Raw genomic sequence first — 13,492 nt, 5'->3', positions numbered from 1 at the left:
ACAATTTCTTGTCTCGTAGTCGTGCACGTGTCCAGGAGCTGACTTCACTGACCTTGCAGAGATTGTATCCAGGATAGAGCCAGTTCAAAGCTATGTAGCTGCAGAAGGTGAACACATTCATTATTATCTAGAAATAATTCCTTTAAATTGTGGTTAACATATTTTTTATACAACTTGCATGCATTATTTTAAAAGTCCCTGCTGTGGCAGTCTCCTCTTTTAGATGTACAGTTCCCCTTCAAGATCATGTCAGATTTAATAAGTGTACTAAATAAGGGGCCATAGCTTTCACCTGTTCTGTTTTATTGGAATACAGTAGGAGATGTCCCTGATATTTTATGGGAGGTATCTAAACCTGGTGGGTCAGTCACGCAATAAATTCTCTCTGTAATATCACCTCTAAATCTTTCCATTCAGCAGAGGAGTCAGACTGTCTGACAGAGTATGAGGAAGATGGGATGGACACAGTGAGAGAGGAGGAGGGGGAGGAAGAGGAGGAGGAGGCAGAGGACCCTGAAGACCATTCCCCTGGAGAGTGGGGCCAGAATGGAGTCTTTCAGACAGTAAGCGCAATCCAACACAGAAAACATAATGTGACCAATTCATATTAAATACAGTTTCTTCTTTAATATCATTGGTTCTCCTATTAGTTACATTTATTAGGTCGCTGTAGGCCACAGAATTGTTTTTAGTGACAGTAATCCCTGGCTTCTTGTTCACTTACATACAAAATATTTAAAAAAGAGTTCCATCCAGTGAGGTTTATATTTGGGAATAATAGAGTATTGGATCTGTAAATTAAATTCCTACACAAAAAGATACATACACGTTTCACTTGGACAACACATTTGTTGTCTACGGAGAATAAAAGAAGTTGAAAGCGTGAGAGCAGATATTTTTTCTATCTTTTTATTCTTGGAGCTAAACCAGTAGCATGGCTACAAATATAGAATTGGTCCTTATGGTAGTACTGAATGAACAGGGTCATGATTATCAAAAGGTTATATGTATAAATGATATCTGTTTAATATCTTCTGTGCAGAGATGACATTTTGGCACTTGAGGGTGACAATAGAGGAACAGAGATTTCCTTTAAGCAACCTTTCGATCTCTCTCTCTTCTGCTCTGTAGGATGAGGAGAAATCTGTGAGACAACGCAGAAAATTCACCAGTGACACCTCAGAAGTCTCTGACTGCTGACAGAGGGCCACGGAGGAATAGAAGGAGTTTAAACAAGAACAAGGGCCAAATTCCGGGTCCATAGACTGTCGGGGATAAAGACCTGGATGCTGCACTCAGCTCCTGCAACTTTTGAAAAACTGTTGTTCTCCTGGATGAAAGCACCGTTCATCCTCTAAAAAGTTGGACCTTCTTTGCATCAAGTGGCTTCCTCCTCACTCTCACACTGGCTTCATTGGTTCACATTTCAAAAACGACTACTATGTGCGGTCTCAAATAAGCAGGTCTCGCCCGCCCAACTTTCACACCAGACTGACCCATTGCTAGAAGCCCTGCCTGCCAACTCCAAAACCTTCCAAAAGCGGGACTCCCCCAGTAACCGACACAACAAAACAGGGACATTTTAAACTTCCATTTCACTCTCCTGTCCTCAGTTTCAAATGGCCAGAAGGACCCCGCCTACATTTCGCGTCTTTGTATGTTTCCAATGTCGGGATACCTTCTTTGCACTCCATTATTGATGTTTTGACGTACTGATGGTCCATTCATTTCTTGTGTACACTTGTTCAGATGAGTGTGTATATGTTGCCTGTGTGTTAGGATGATAGACATGCAAAGCTGTGATTTGTTGAAGTAGTACCAGGACACTGAAAAGAAAAGTTAGAAATACATACACTAGAGCTGTAGCTAATAAGAGTTATGTACGGTAAGCATGAATGTAAAGTAGGGAGTCAGGTAAGGGGGAGCTGTAGGAGGAATAGATGTTTATATAGACACCAAAGTAGACTTGAATGAACAGAACTGGACCAGTGCTCAGCAGCAGGACAAGGATGGATTATTAAACAGAAAGACACATTAGTGAATACTGTAGGAAGTTTTGAAATGTGGATTCATAAAAGTGTGTAGACAAGAAAGGAGATGGACCAGTGAGGAAAGTGTTATTTTAATTTCATTTTTATTTAAAATTCACTAAACTGAACAGAGGATGGGGAAAATAGGAATGAATGAGATTATTTCAGTTAGTGGATGACAATTGTCTGCGTGTTTTGAAATGTTGTGTTTCAGCTGTTTTGTTAGAGATAAAGACGATGCCTTTTTAAACCAGTGTTCGATCCACTCACAGTGAACAGTGACTGTGGAAAAAAGAGTGATCATCTGACTGACACTACACAAAAAAACCAGTGTGAGCCCGCCTCTGCTTGCACAAGATCGCACATACAGTGCTCAAGGTTCCTGCGTATGGTGAACAATAAGTGCAGATGACAGTGCAGACTGTACAGTAATGAAAATCCTTAAAGACTAGCCAACAAATTATTGTCAAAAAATAAGTAATTTTGATGTGGATAATACGCAGAAACCCTGAGTAATCATTACCTTCAAATGGGCATAAACACACCTCGTGTAACTATTAACACTTTATTAATATGGACCTCTTGTAGAAATTGTAACAAGATTATATTATAATAAACACTGTTGATATTCATATATGTATATGAGGTGGACATTTGTAAGTTGATGCTTTGCTGCAAAACAAGGGAATCTAGACCTAAAGAAAAAGTTTTCTTCTCTTAAAATCCATTCTGTTTTATTTATACGTAACTACTGGCTTTCTAAATATGAATTTTCTTTTTTTATTATTATTTGGGGGTGGGGGATGTCTTATTTTAATTAACTTTGCTTTAGCTGTTTTGCACTGAAATATTTGAAGTTTTCCTTGCTCAGAAGATGCCAAGGGACCCTAAAGAAAGAGAGATGATGATTTAATATGCATATTGGAAAATAAATATAATATGCATCATGTCATGTGGCATTTGAGTTTTCTTCTGTCTTACCACCTTTACACTTTACACCTTGTTAAGTTTTAAATGCATCAAAACCTGGCTGAACATACAGTCTGAACAAGACGTGCTTGACAACTAGATCATATTGAACTGGTTTCAAAGAGGACGCTGTTAACACCACAGGTTGGTTCTCACTAAAATATTTTAGTCGTGAAGAAACTCCCCATGTTGAAATGAGGGCTGCTCTGTTCTGTTCTTACTGTGAGACCAAGTCCTAATTCTGTCTGCCTGTCTCACATGTTTATGTTAATTAGAATAAGTTTGTTTGAATTATAATTAACTTTTTGATCAAACTGTGTTTTCTGTTTGTTGTCCAAGCAATGCTAAAAACTTATACTTTCTGTGCTCATAGTAAAGCAAAAAACTAGTCAACAGCCATGCTGTCTGCATGTTAGGCTGTATCACAGTAGGTAAATGCTATTGTAAGGAGGCTAAAATGCTAACAATGACAAAGTTAACATGCAAGAGGTACAATGCCTACTGTATTGTCATGGTCACAGGTTTTCATTTGTCATTTTGATTGGTTGCCAATATCAAGATATATATATATATATATATATATAAACAGATCTATAATATATCTGGTGTGAACCTGCCAGAGAAGTGAGAGGAGAGGAAGAAAAAAGCAGAGTGGCTGCTGAGACCTTGATGGACAATAAATCCCTCAAGTAGATTTAGTTTGGTTTCTGCCAGCTTCTATTTGTTAACCCAAATGAACTGAAACCAGCTGAGCTCGGTGTTAACAGGAGAAGAGGACAGTTACACCCACCGCGGAGGAGAGAGTTCAGCTAACCTAGGTTTCAGGTAAGGCCTGCACCCATCCTGTGATGTGTGGCCTGTCAGTAGCTCGTACAGCCAGAGTAGTAGTGATGGAGGATAAAGCCTGATAAAGCCTAATGAAACTTTGGGGCTTTCATTCCAAAAAAAGAGTAGGTCTGGTGGTTTGTAGCCCCTCCAGACTGGGGCTGAAATACTACCACAGCTTACTTTGATCATTTTAGTCTCATATGTGTGCAATAACAAAAAAACAGCTTGTTACTATTACATTTGTAATACTTTTGTTCAGACGTACCACATTAAATGTTAATGTTATTGGTCAATTGTCCAAAAAACCTAACCTATACAATATTTTTGTATGTAAAGTTATCGGTGTAGATTAGGCACAGTGTGGCATAACTTCCATGTTTGATATTTAACAAGTTGTGATGTGATTGAGGAAGGACATTCATTAAATTAGCCTTACTTTCATTACATTATTACTTGGTATAAGTTAGAAGTGTTCCCATACTTATGATTATGTCTTTCTAGTGTACATCACCATACTTCTCAGTTATTCTTCTTCTTCTTATCCCAGTGATGTTTCTATCACATAGTTAAACTGCAAAACCTTCAAAACTTGTTCTTCTGACGCCATCAGTCACGTAGTATTCACAATGTGCACTTCACAGGAGTGAAACAGGCTTCAGGATCATCCGTCCATCTCTACTTAATTAAATCCCCTAAACCCCCTTAAAAAATATTTCACTTGTCCTACCTGTAAACCAGCTTAGTTTGTCATGTTTGATAACATTTACTAACTAGCACTAAATACAAAGTACAGCTGAGGCTGATGGGAATGTCATTATCCATATAAGTATTGGACCAATTGAAATTTTGACCTGGTGATGGTGCTAGATCAAAAGTTATTGGATCCCTAACATTATATAACATTATTACAAGTCATCCTGAAGGAGAATCTCTTCACCAAATTTCATGGCACACCACCCAATAGTTGTTCAGACATTTAACTAAAATCCACAAATATCAGCCAATCAAGCTTGCACTAGAGGAAGTCACCAAAAGTCATTAGGATTCACCATCTAACCACCATGAATGTCTGTACAAAACTTCATGGAAATCCATCCTAAAGTTGCTGAGATATCTCCTCTAACAAAATGGTGGAACAACCAACCAACAGACTAACATTGCTATAGAGCCACACAGATAATAAAAACATATTTCACTGGATTAATAAATAACTCACTTCAAACTTGCTCAGAGCTTCTAATGTGCGACTTAGATCATGTACGTCTGTCGCTGATGAACTGTTGTCAGTCTTCAGATAAAGACGAAGCACCTGACTCTGAGCTAACTGTTTTTATGATCATTATCAGTGTTTAGTTGCAGTTATTTCCATTGGAAAAGGCCTAACCTCTGAACATTCATGTGATGCAGGCTTATCTGTATGGCTTGGATTTTCCTTTGACCTAATATGGAGTTTAACCATGCTCTGACACGCCATCTTCCTGTCATCATACTGTAAATCAAGATAAAAGTATCAAAGGACTCTGGATTAGAATCACTCCTATTCTAAATTTTGACATGCTGTTATAGATCTAAAATATAAAATTTTGAGTTTTAAACATTCTACTTTAATAAAATTCACAATATTCAGACTCTTTAACCGCGTACACAAATCAGCCATAACATTATGACCACCTGAGCACCCTGGTGGTAATAATGTAATGTAATGCTACAAACACCTTCCTTACTCATTCTTATCTGATTGTTGAAGTTGATTTAATCTGTATATTCACTTTTTAAACAGAATATATTCAAGAGTTTTAAAAGAGTTCTCCCTCTACTACCAGTAACTGTTTAACTGTCATAATTTATCCACGCTTTTTCACTCAGGTAATACTGACAAATACATTCAATTTGGAAGTGATAAAAATTCAGATTTTACCAGAAAGAGTCTTCATTAAACTGAAATATTTTATGAACATGACTAAATGAGTATAAAAATTTGTATTTTGACTTTTACTAATAACACATGTTAATGCCAAACGTGTTGGTGCTTTAACTTTAATTTGTAGACTTTACAATAGTTCAGTCAGACAACTCACGTTTGGAATGTTTATTAAGAAGTATAGCATCTCCGACCTCATCATTCCCCACAGAAATTTTTAAGCTATAATATATAAGATATATTCGGGAGTGATGAGCAAATAAACCCATAGCCGGAGCCTACTGGTGGATGCTGGGGTGGTGGTGGGGCTTACAGCGCAGCAGGCAGCAATAGCTTGCAAGGCAACAGCAGCATTGACAATGCAGAGGGAGAGCTGGGAATTGGTGCAATTTAAATAGACCACCAAATAAAAGATAAAATATAAAATATTATATATATAAAATTAACAGTAGCTACAGTAAACAGTGCAAACAGTAAACAGTGCAAACAGTAAACAGTGCAATATATATCCATATATATAGATTATATTATAACTTGTAACATTATTCTTGTTGTCATTGCAGTGACCTTGGCTGAGGTGAATGCTAATTGTATCTGAGTGACTTTCTGAACCTGCAGATAAGGATGGGGCACCTGACTACCTCCATTTTTATTTTACAACTTTCACATGATCAGGGTTATTTATGAAACACATTGTTGATTTTAATCAGAAAGCATAGCCTCTCAATTGGAGGAGATTTTGTGTAAAAGAAATGTACAATCAAACGGATTTGTTGAATTGTGTGTGTATATATATATATATATACAATTCAACAAATCCACTTTTTTACAAACGGAATGCTAAATTAGTTTCATGATCAATGACATTTTTTCATTTAGCTGTGAAAAGACATGATAAAGTTCTCAAGAACAAAGAAACCCAGACTTAAAGATATATTTTAGAACCAGATGAGGTATAACAGTAAGGAGGCATGCACTGTAGCATTCACACGTACTTCAGATACATGCAGCCATGCCTGAGAAAAAAGCAGTTGTGTACAACATTGGAATATTTACACCTGCAGTCAAAGCACTGGAGCCCAAATCTGGTGTCACCTTGAGGAAGAGTAGCAGGATGTTGTATATAAACTACAGTGCCATTTTTATTTTTATTAATATTTAAGAAATACATTAACCTAGAGATCAGAATGACATTTTGTAAAAGATACCCAAAGGCTTTTGTACATTTATTCCCATTCAATGTCATTTTTAAAGTAATCCTTCTTTAATGTGGAAAATAATCACAAGGTACAACATCTGGAAATGCTCTCAGATTAAAGGGCAAACATAATATATCTAATAATAAACATACCTGATGAGTTGTTGGACAAACAAGCATGTGATGCATTGCACAATCTTATCAATGGTCATATGTCACACCAACTTTTACAGAGGAGGGCTATTAACTATTTGGTCATATTTTCCCTCATTGAGGCAGTCAGAAAAAATGCAGAGGGGGTTGAACCACGTGGTGTGAGAGGGGGCAGCTGAGACCAGAGTGCTCACAGGTTCTTCTTGTCTGTTTCCTAAAGCTTCTCCTAAAATTTCTCAACATGAACGTGCTCGGTGTGCTGTCCTGCCTCAGCCTGCTGCTGGCTGCTGCTGTCGCCCAGGACCCAAAACCTTGTGGTGAGTGTGGACACATGATCGCTTATGAATGAATTTCGGCAAAGAGAAGAAAGAGGAAAAGATTCAATGTGTACATGATGGAGAAATAAAAACAAAGACAAATATTGGCAGGAAATATTCATATATACTTGTATGGTGTTCATTTGTCTTTTAAAATACTGAAATACATGAACAGCAGCTCAACATTAAATGTTAATGGTTTGTTTTTCAAATGTTTTTTTTTGTATTTTGGTTGAATATCTGATTTTTTCTGTTCAGTTTCTTCTTAGTTTCTTGTTTCAGTTGAGAAAAATGTTTTAAAAAATTTACATTGCATAGTAATTCATTCATTTAATTAGTAAGTCTGTCATTTATATCTGTTTATTTAGTTTGACATGTCAGTGTAATACCGGTGCCTTTAACTGTGTTGAAAGAATAACTTTGTATGTTTCTGAAACTGGAATTTGGGACCTCAAAATCAGGCAGATTTTTGACTAATCATTTGCCTGCAAATACAAATTATATATATTTTTTTTTTAATCAATCTTAATAATGCCTACAATCAGTCATACAGACACATTTCTGATTATGGACCAGGCTATAAAAGTATTACTTTGTATGTTACAAATACATTTCTTATGCCAGATCAAAAAGAGAACAGATTTCTTGAACAATTTGATTTCCTCTTCCACAGTTTCTCCCCCACTGATGAGTGGAGGTGTCAGTGTGGTGAGTCTGCTTATTTGCCTAACACATCTAATTTCTCTTGGATGAACCAATGTCAAGTGATTCCATTGTTTCCCTTCATGTATCTCTGTATCTTTTTCAGATGGCTGCCAACGGACTCGTCATGTCCACAGGAACAATAAGCTATGATGCTTTTGGCCAGAAGATGCGAATTAGAAACTTCTGGCTTGTTGGCAATCAGACCTTTGCTCTGGACCAGCTGATGCTTTTCAGTCAGGTATATAACCCTGGTTCCATTGTTACAGCAAATACTTTTTTAAGGGTTTGTTTTAATGTAGCTGTGTACTGAGCGGTTTCTGTCCTACAGCCATTTTTCCACATACACCTGTCATGTATATAAATGACAGCTTATCTGTTACTGTGACCTAACTGGTTCTGTAGACAGGGAATGTGTGTCCTTGCAGTCCCTTTTGCTCCAGCTTCAGCATATCTAATCACTCCTTTTGCAATATAGCACCATATGTCCCAGGACCATGAATGGTGGTCTGTACTACTCCTAACAATGAAGAGTAATAGATGAAATGAATGAATGAGTGTATTTTCTCCCACCTCATGCAAGAACCTTTCCTAAATACTCCATAGGTTTATGCAAAAGCATTAAGTAAATAATGATTTATATAGTTTATAATAGCTACTGCATTCTTCTCATAGGGATTCTTGTTCTCCAGTTAATTTAAACAGAGCAACAGTAAGACAGGGCTGCTAGAAAACAATAGTTTGTATTATCAGTGAACCTGCTGAATATTTTTCTTTACCAATTACTCAATTACTTATTTAGCCTAAAATAATACTGTAGTCCTTCAATGACATTCGTGTTTTCCTCCATGCATGTATGCAGTGATCCTGCCACCTCCAAAAACAGGTGGAGGGAGTCACGCTGCCCAGCCCCCCATTTCAATCTCTATTTTAATCACAGTTAGTTTTGTGGTCAGGTCATTCTGAGACAAGATTTGGTTTGTAAAGTTTACACTCTGCCATGCTGTTGCTCCTGTGTTGCTTGTGGTACAATAAAGGAAAAGCAGATTTGACTGATTAAATGTGAGTAGATGCTGGTTTCCTCACGACTGATGACTCTAATCATCGAGGGGCAACTAATACTTTAATTTATTACTCTAAAGACATTGTTTAACTAATGACCTTTTGTGCCATCAAAGCAATAAAGCCAACACATCCTGAAGGAGAACACTACATGGAGAGTAAGCACAAGTTAAAACAGACAAAGATATGACAAGTGAAAGGACAGCATTCATTGTCTTTCTTTGTCCTTTCAGAAAGTCTATTATGAGATAGACTGGAGCAAACTAGCTTGCAAGAAGAAAGCACTGGACACCACCTTCATTCCTATGCAAGTTCCTTCTGATGCTAAACTGATGGGCCAAGTATTCATGGGCTCCTCTTCCTCCTGGGGAATGGGTGTGCTAGTCAACACCTGGCATGGAGACCTGCCACATAATGGTAAGAGAAAACATTGTATGCTAAACAAAGAACTCTGGTCTTATTTTGACTTGTTAGAAGACATACAAATGGGAGAATACTTTGGAGATACAGTGAGGACTGGAATTGAGGGGGTGATCACAGGGTTAGCTGATGACTTTTTGTGAGTTTGTTAATTTCTCAAATATGTAGGCTGGCTACTCACTCAACAATAATTTCACATTTTTTCTCCAAATATATTAAATATGAGACATGTCGGCGCAGCAGCCGTGGATATGTTGTAAGACACTTTTGAAGGTGCTGTCCTGAGTAATGAAAAGTAATTTAACAAAAGCTGTGAATAGTTACCTCCACTGTTAAATAATTGGTACAGACTCATTGACTTGTATCCAACATTTCTGTCGGGCTCTACGACGTAGGGTGTTAGAGTGGTCTAACTGTAATAGTTTAATCAATTAATGGTTATCAAAAGTTATTTAATTATCAAAATCATAGAAAATGACTTTAATTAATATTAAAGCTTCCTCGGGCACCCACCCTTAAATACGACACGATAACCAATAATCGATTGATCAGTCTCATAAAAATTCACTAAACTACTTAATTCAGAAACAGATTAATAATTAAATAACTAATTACCACCAAAATCACTTAATAATAGCCTAGAGTGGCGAGCTATGGAGTTCCTACATACGAAGAGGGTTGGGTCACTCACTTCACTCAGGCCAGCATATGCTAAACACAAACATTTAAACACCAATTAATAAAAGCAAACCACGAGGAAAAAACACAAACTCCATCTAACTTAAGGGAAAAAAAGGAGTGCGCTGCGTAACGCTTGCGTGTGTGTGGTGGTGTGTGTGTGTGTGTGTGTGTGTGTTGTGTGTGTGTGTGCAATTGGGGCGGGTCATAAAAGGTTTATGGCCTCTGGACCAGAGGTTTTCCAGGATTTGAAACATGTGGCTTGGGTGGTGAGACAGGAGATAGAAGGAAGCGGGAGGGTTGCAATTCCCTCTCACGGTGTTTAGAGACCAAAATTCATTGTGTGTGTAGATTTTAGATTAACGGTCCTTTAAGGGAGTTTGGTGTATGCTAAAGACGATGTCTGTGTGAAGCTCAAACTAATATCACCTTAGCACTGGTCTGAAAGACTACAGTTTACTACGTAACCTCAGTTAATCAAATCGCAACATCACAAATACCACAAGTAACCTGAATTTAAAACACATAGCAACATTAACAATTAATTAACAGTCTTTGTTTAGCCGTAACTCTGTTAAATATGTCTGTCTATGCCCCAGTACGTTACCAGCAAGGTCCAATGAGATGAAAAAGAGTTCAGGGCGTCGAGGTTGCGTGGGTCAGCTGGCGGTCCTGTGAGCCAGCGCTGGATCAGAAATTTATGGTTCTGGAAAGTCCAAACTGTTTCTGTTGTGATGTCCGCTGGTTGCAGTATCGCAGGAAAAAACCAGCTTTTGTGGCCCGTGCTATGATCCCTTGGTCAGTGCGTCGTCGGGTGGGTCAGGCCGCACCAAGGTCCAGGAATTTCACCCGGGGTGGGGACGGGTGTGGATTCAGGAGCGAAGCGAGGATGAGGAAGAGAGCGAAGAGAGGCATCTACTTCTGGTTAAGTAGCTTGATGGACAGGTCTGGTGTCAGAGGAATCCTTGACCAATGAAAGGCAGTGTCTTGGCGTTTATCGCCCTATTAAACCACACCGCTTGGCCCCCCACTGAGGGGTTCTGAGATTTCGCGGGCCACACCATTTTTATAGGTATTCAGTCACTCATAGAACACGGACTTATAGGCTCCAATGAAGTGGCCTCAGGAGAATCCTTTTGATGTTCCTGAGCACACTGCCTGGGCCCAACCATCACTTTGTCCAGTTAAATACTTCAAATTAACAAGTTCATATTTAGGGGTATCCTTGGATCCCAACATTTCCCAACATTGGTTGTGAGCACCAGAAATCTAATTTCATTCATTGCAATTGCAACAGGTTGTCAACAGAAATCCTTTAACTCAAAACTTCTAAAATTAAAACAATATTTTCTACACAGCAACATACCAGGTAAACGGGTAAAGGTATTTTATTTGTTTGGGTGATCCAACCCTTTTAATGCTGCTATCACATATTTCCTTTGTGTAGAATAGGTTGTGGAAGTGAGAATCAGGAAATTCTTACTTGTGCAATTTAAAAAACAAAAAATCACTCTGTGTTTTGTTTGACCCTCACATGTGACTTGTGTTTCATGTCCTCAGGCAAGCATATGACTGTCTTCACTGAGGTTGGCTGCATCCCTATGACTTTCACTGCTTACACCCCAGCATCTGGATGGACCACTGTCAGGTGAGTGCATGAGCCGACAAAACCACTGGAGCATAGAAACAGTTAAATCAATCTCGAAAACTTATTCCAAACTGCCTGTCAGTATCATATATACTGTATTATTTTAACTCAATCAATATAAAATAAGTCTATTTATATATAGAGGGTCTAATAGTATGTTCAAGCTCTTCATTGAAGGTATGTGAAATATTTTAACCCAAACCTAACCAAATGGCTGAACCATTCAATGAAATGGAAATATTTGTCTTGTGCACCATTTTTATAAACATTCCCAAAAATGCAACCTGACACATTTGACATCTATTCAAATTTCTCCAAACAATCTCCACTAAATTTTAACAATTAATATTGATTGTAATTCATACAAAGTTTGGCTGCACAACTTGAGTTTGCAATGTCATTCGGTGAGGTTTAAGTGGTAAAAAAAAGGTTTTGAAACCCTTTGCCATACACATCAACACTTTTTAATGGGAGTGGCTCAGGAGGTAGAGCAGGTCGTTAGTGATTCAATCCTCCAGTGTGCATGTGTGTGTGTCCTTGGACAAGATACTGAACCCCAATTTGTGTGAGTGTATGTAAATGGCTGGGTAGAGAATCATCATGGGGCACTTTAGGGAGCGTTTTATCACTTCTGAGGATCAGGTTGGCACCTTACACGGCAGCCTCTGCCATCAGTGTACGAATATGTGGGTGAATGGGTAGATGTTTGCATGTGTTGTAAAGTGCTTAGGGCATTTCCACCAAAAGAGGAGAATTCAGTCTGGGCATGACCGGCCACAATTTGGAATCACATGTAATTGAGAAGATTGTGCAGTATTTCTGCCCGTGAACCATAGTTTAAGACATTAATGTGGCAACATGGTCACAATGTGCTGTATGCAGTCTGCAGGCCATCTTCAACTAACAGTACATTGTTGTTTTTGTTTCAGCACCTTTAACTGGGTAGTGGGCAACACAAACCCCATGGACTACATCCCTCCTTTATTCTGTGCCAGATCTAAGCTGGAAGAGACAGAGACACCAGACACCATGTTTACTGCTTTGGAGTCTCTGGCCATGAAGACCAAGAAAGAGGAGTAAACATCTGGAGCAGCTCACCAGAAATAATCACTGATACTGCTACCACCAGAGTAGCAGAGCTAAATTTGAGTTGATTCAGTAATCATCATGGAATATAATGTTGTTTAGATTAACACAATTTTTAAAGTTGTTTCAACCTGCTAAGCCACAATATAGCCACCAGACAACACAACAAGTCAGGGATGCATGTGAAAGTCATTTTAATACGCTCTTGATATATCACCTGGGGTATCAATGGGGTAAAAACCCACACACCTCATTCTTTGGTATTGTTGGCTTAAGGAAATCATAAGATGATAAGATAGTAGGAGCAATGAGTAAAGTGAAAATTGGATGGTCACAGTGAGAACTACTTAAAGGAGACCTGTCTATGTGTTCTATCTCTGGCAGCCTCTTCAATAAAATTAAGTTAAAAGCATTGAATAATACTGTGCTTATTTGGAGCTGATGTATGAGTGGATGAGGGAGCAGAAGCAACAGGAAAAA

At 38.2% G+C, this 13,492-nt stretch overlaps 2 protein-coding genes across 5 annotated transcripts in view; both read left to right on the top strand.

Annotated features, from left to right (window-relative positions):
* The window catches only part of pnpla6 (patatin-like phospholipase domain containing 6), a 29,272-nt gene extending 26,290 nt beyond the window's left edge, over nt 1-2,982 (top strand). For 3 of the 4 annotated variants that reach the window (XM_035659547.1, XM_035659543.1, XM_035659544.1), the window contains 3 exons: nt 20-107; nt 418-563; nt 1,132-2,982. In XM_035659547.1, coding sequence (XP_035515440.1) covers nt 20-107; nt 418-563; nt 1,132-1,200 — 303 coding nt within the window. In that variant the 3' untranslated portion in view covers nt 1,201-2,982. The remainder of the gene's footprint in view (nt 1-19; nt 108-417; nt 564-1,131) is intronic. The other variant, XM_035659545.1, reaches the window with a different exon arrangement.
* Nucleotides 2,983-7,277: 4,295 nt separating this feature from the next.
* LOC118326531 (ependymin-like) lies at nt 7,278-13,277 on the top strand. The gene is made up of 6 exons (XM_035659542.1): nt 7,278-7,416; nt 8,090-8,124; nt 8,225-8,359; nt 9,414-9,597; nt 11,839-11,926; nt 12,856-13,277. The coding sequence occupies exons 1-6, from the start codon at nt 7,341-7,343 to the stop codon at nt 13,004-13,006; spliced, it is 669 nt and encodes a 222-aa protein (XP_035515435.1). The 5' UTR covers nt 7,278-7,340; the 3' UTR covers nt 13,007-13,277.
* The last annotated feature ends 215 nt before the right edge of the window (nt 13,278-13,492 follow it).

This window comes from Morone saxatilis, unplaced genomic scaffold (assembly GCF_004916995.1).
Source record: "Morone saxatilis isolate NCDOM2014 unplaced genomic scaffold, NCSU_SB_2.0 Contig17, whole genome shotgun sequence".
In the NCBI taxonomy this organism is placed as follows: domain Eukaryota; kingdom Metazoa; phylum Chordata; class Actinopteri; family Moronidae; genus Morone; species Morone saxatilis.
The sequence above is the reverse complement of the archived record's forward strand: the minus strand, read 5'-3'. Positions and strand labels throughout refer to the sequence as shown.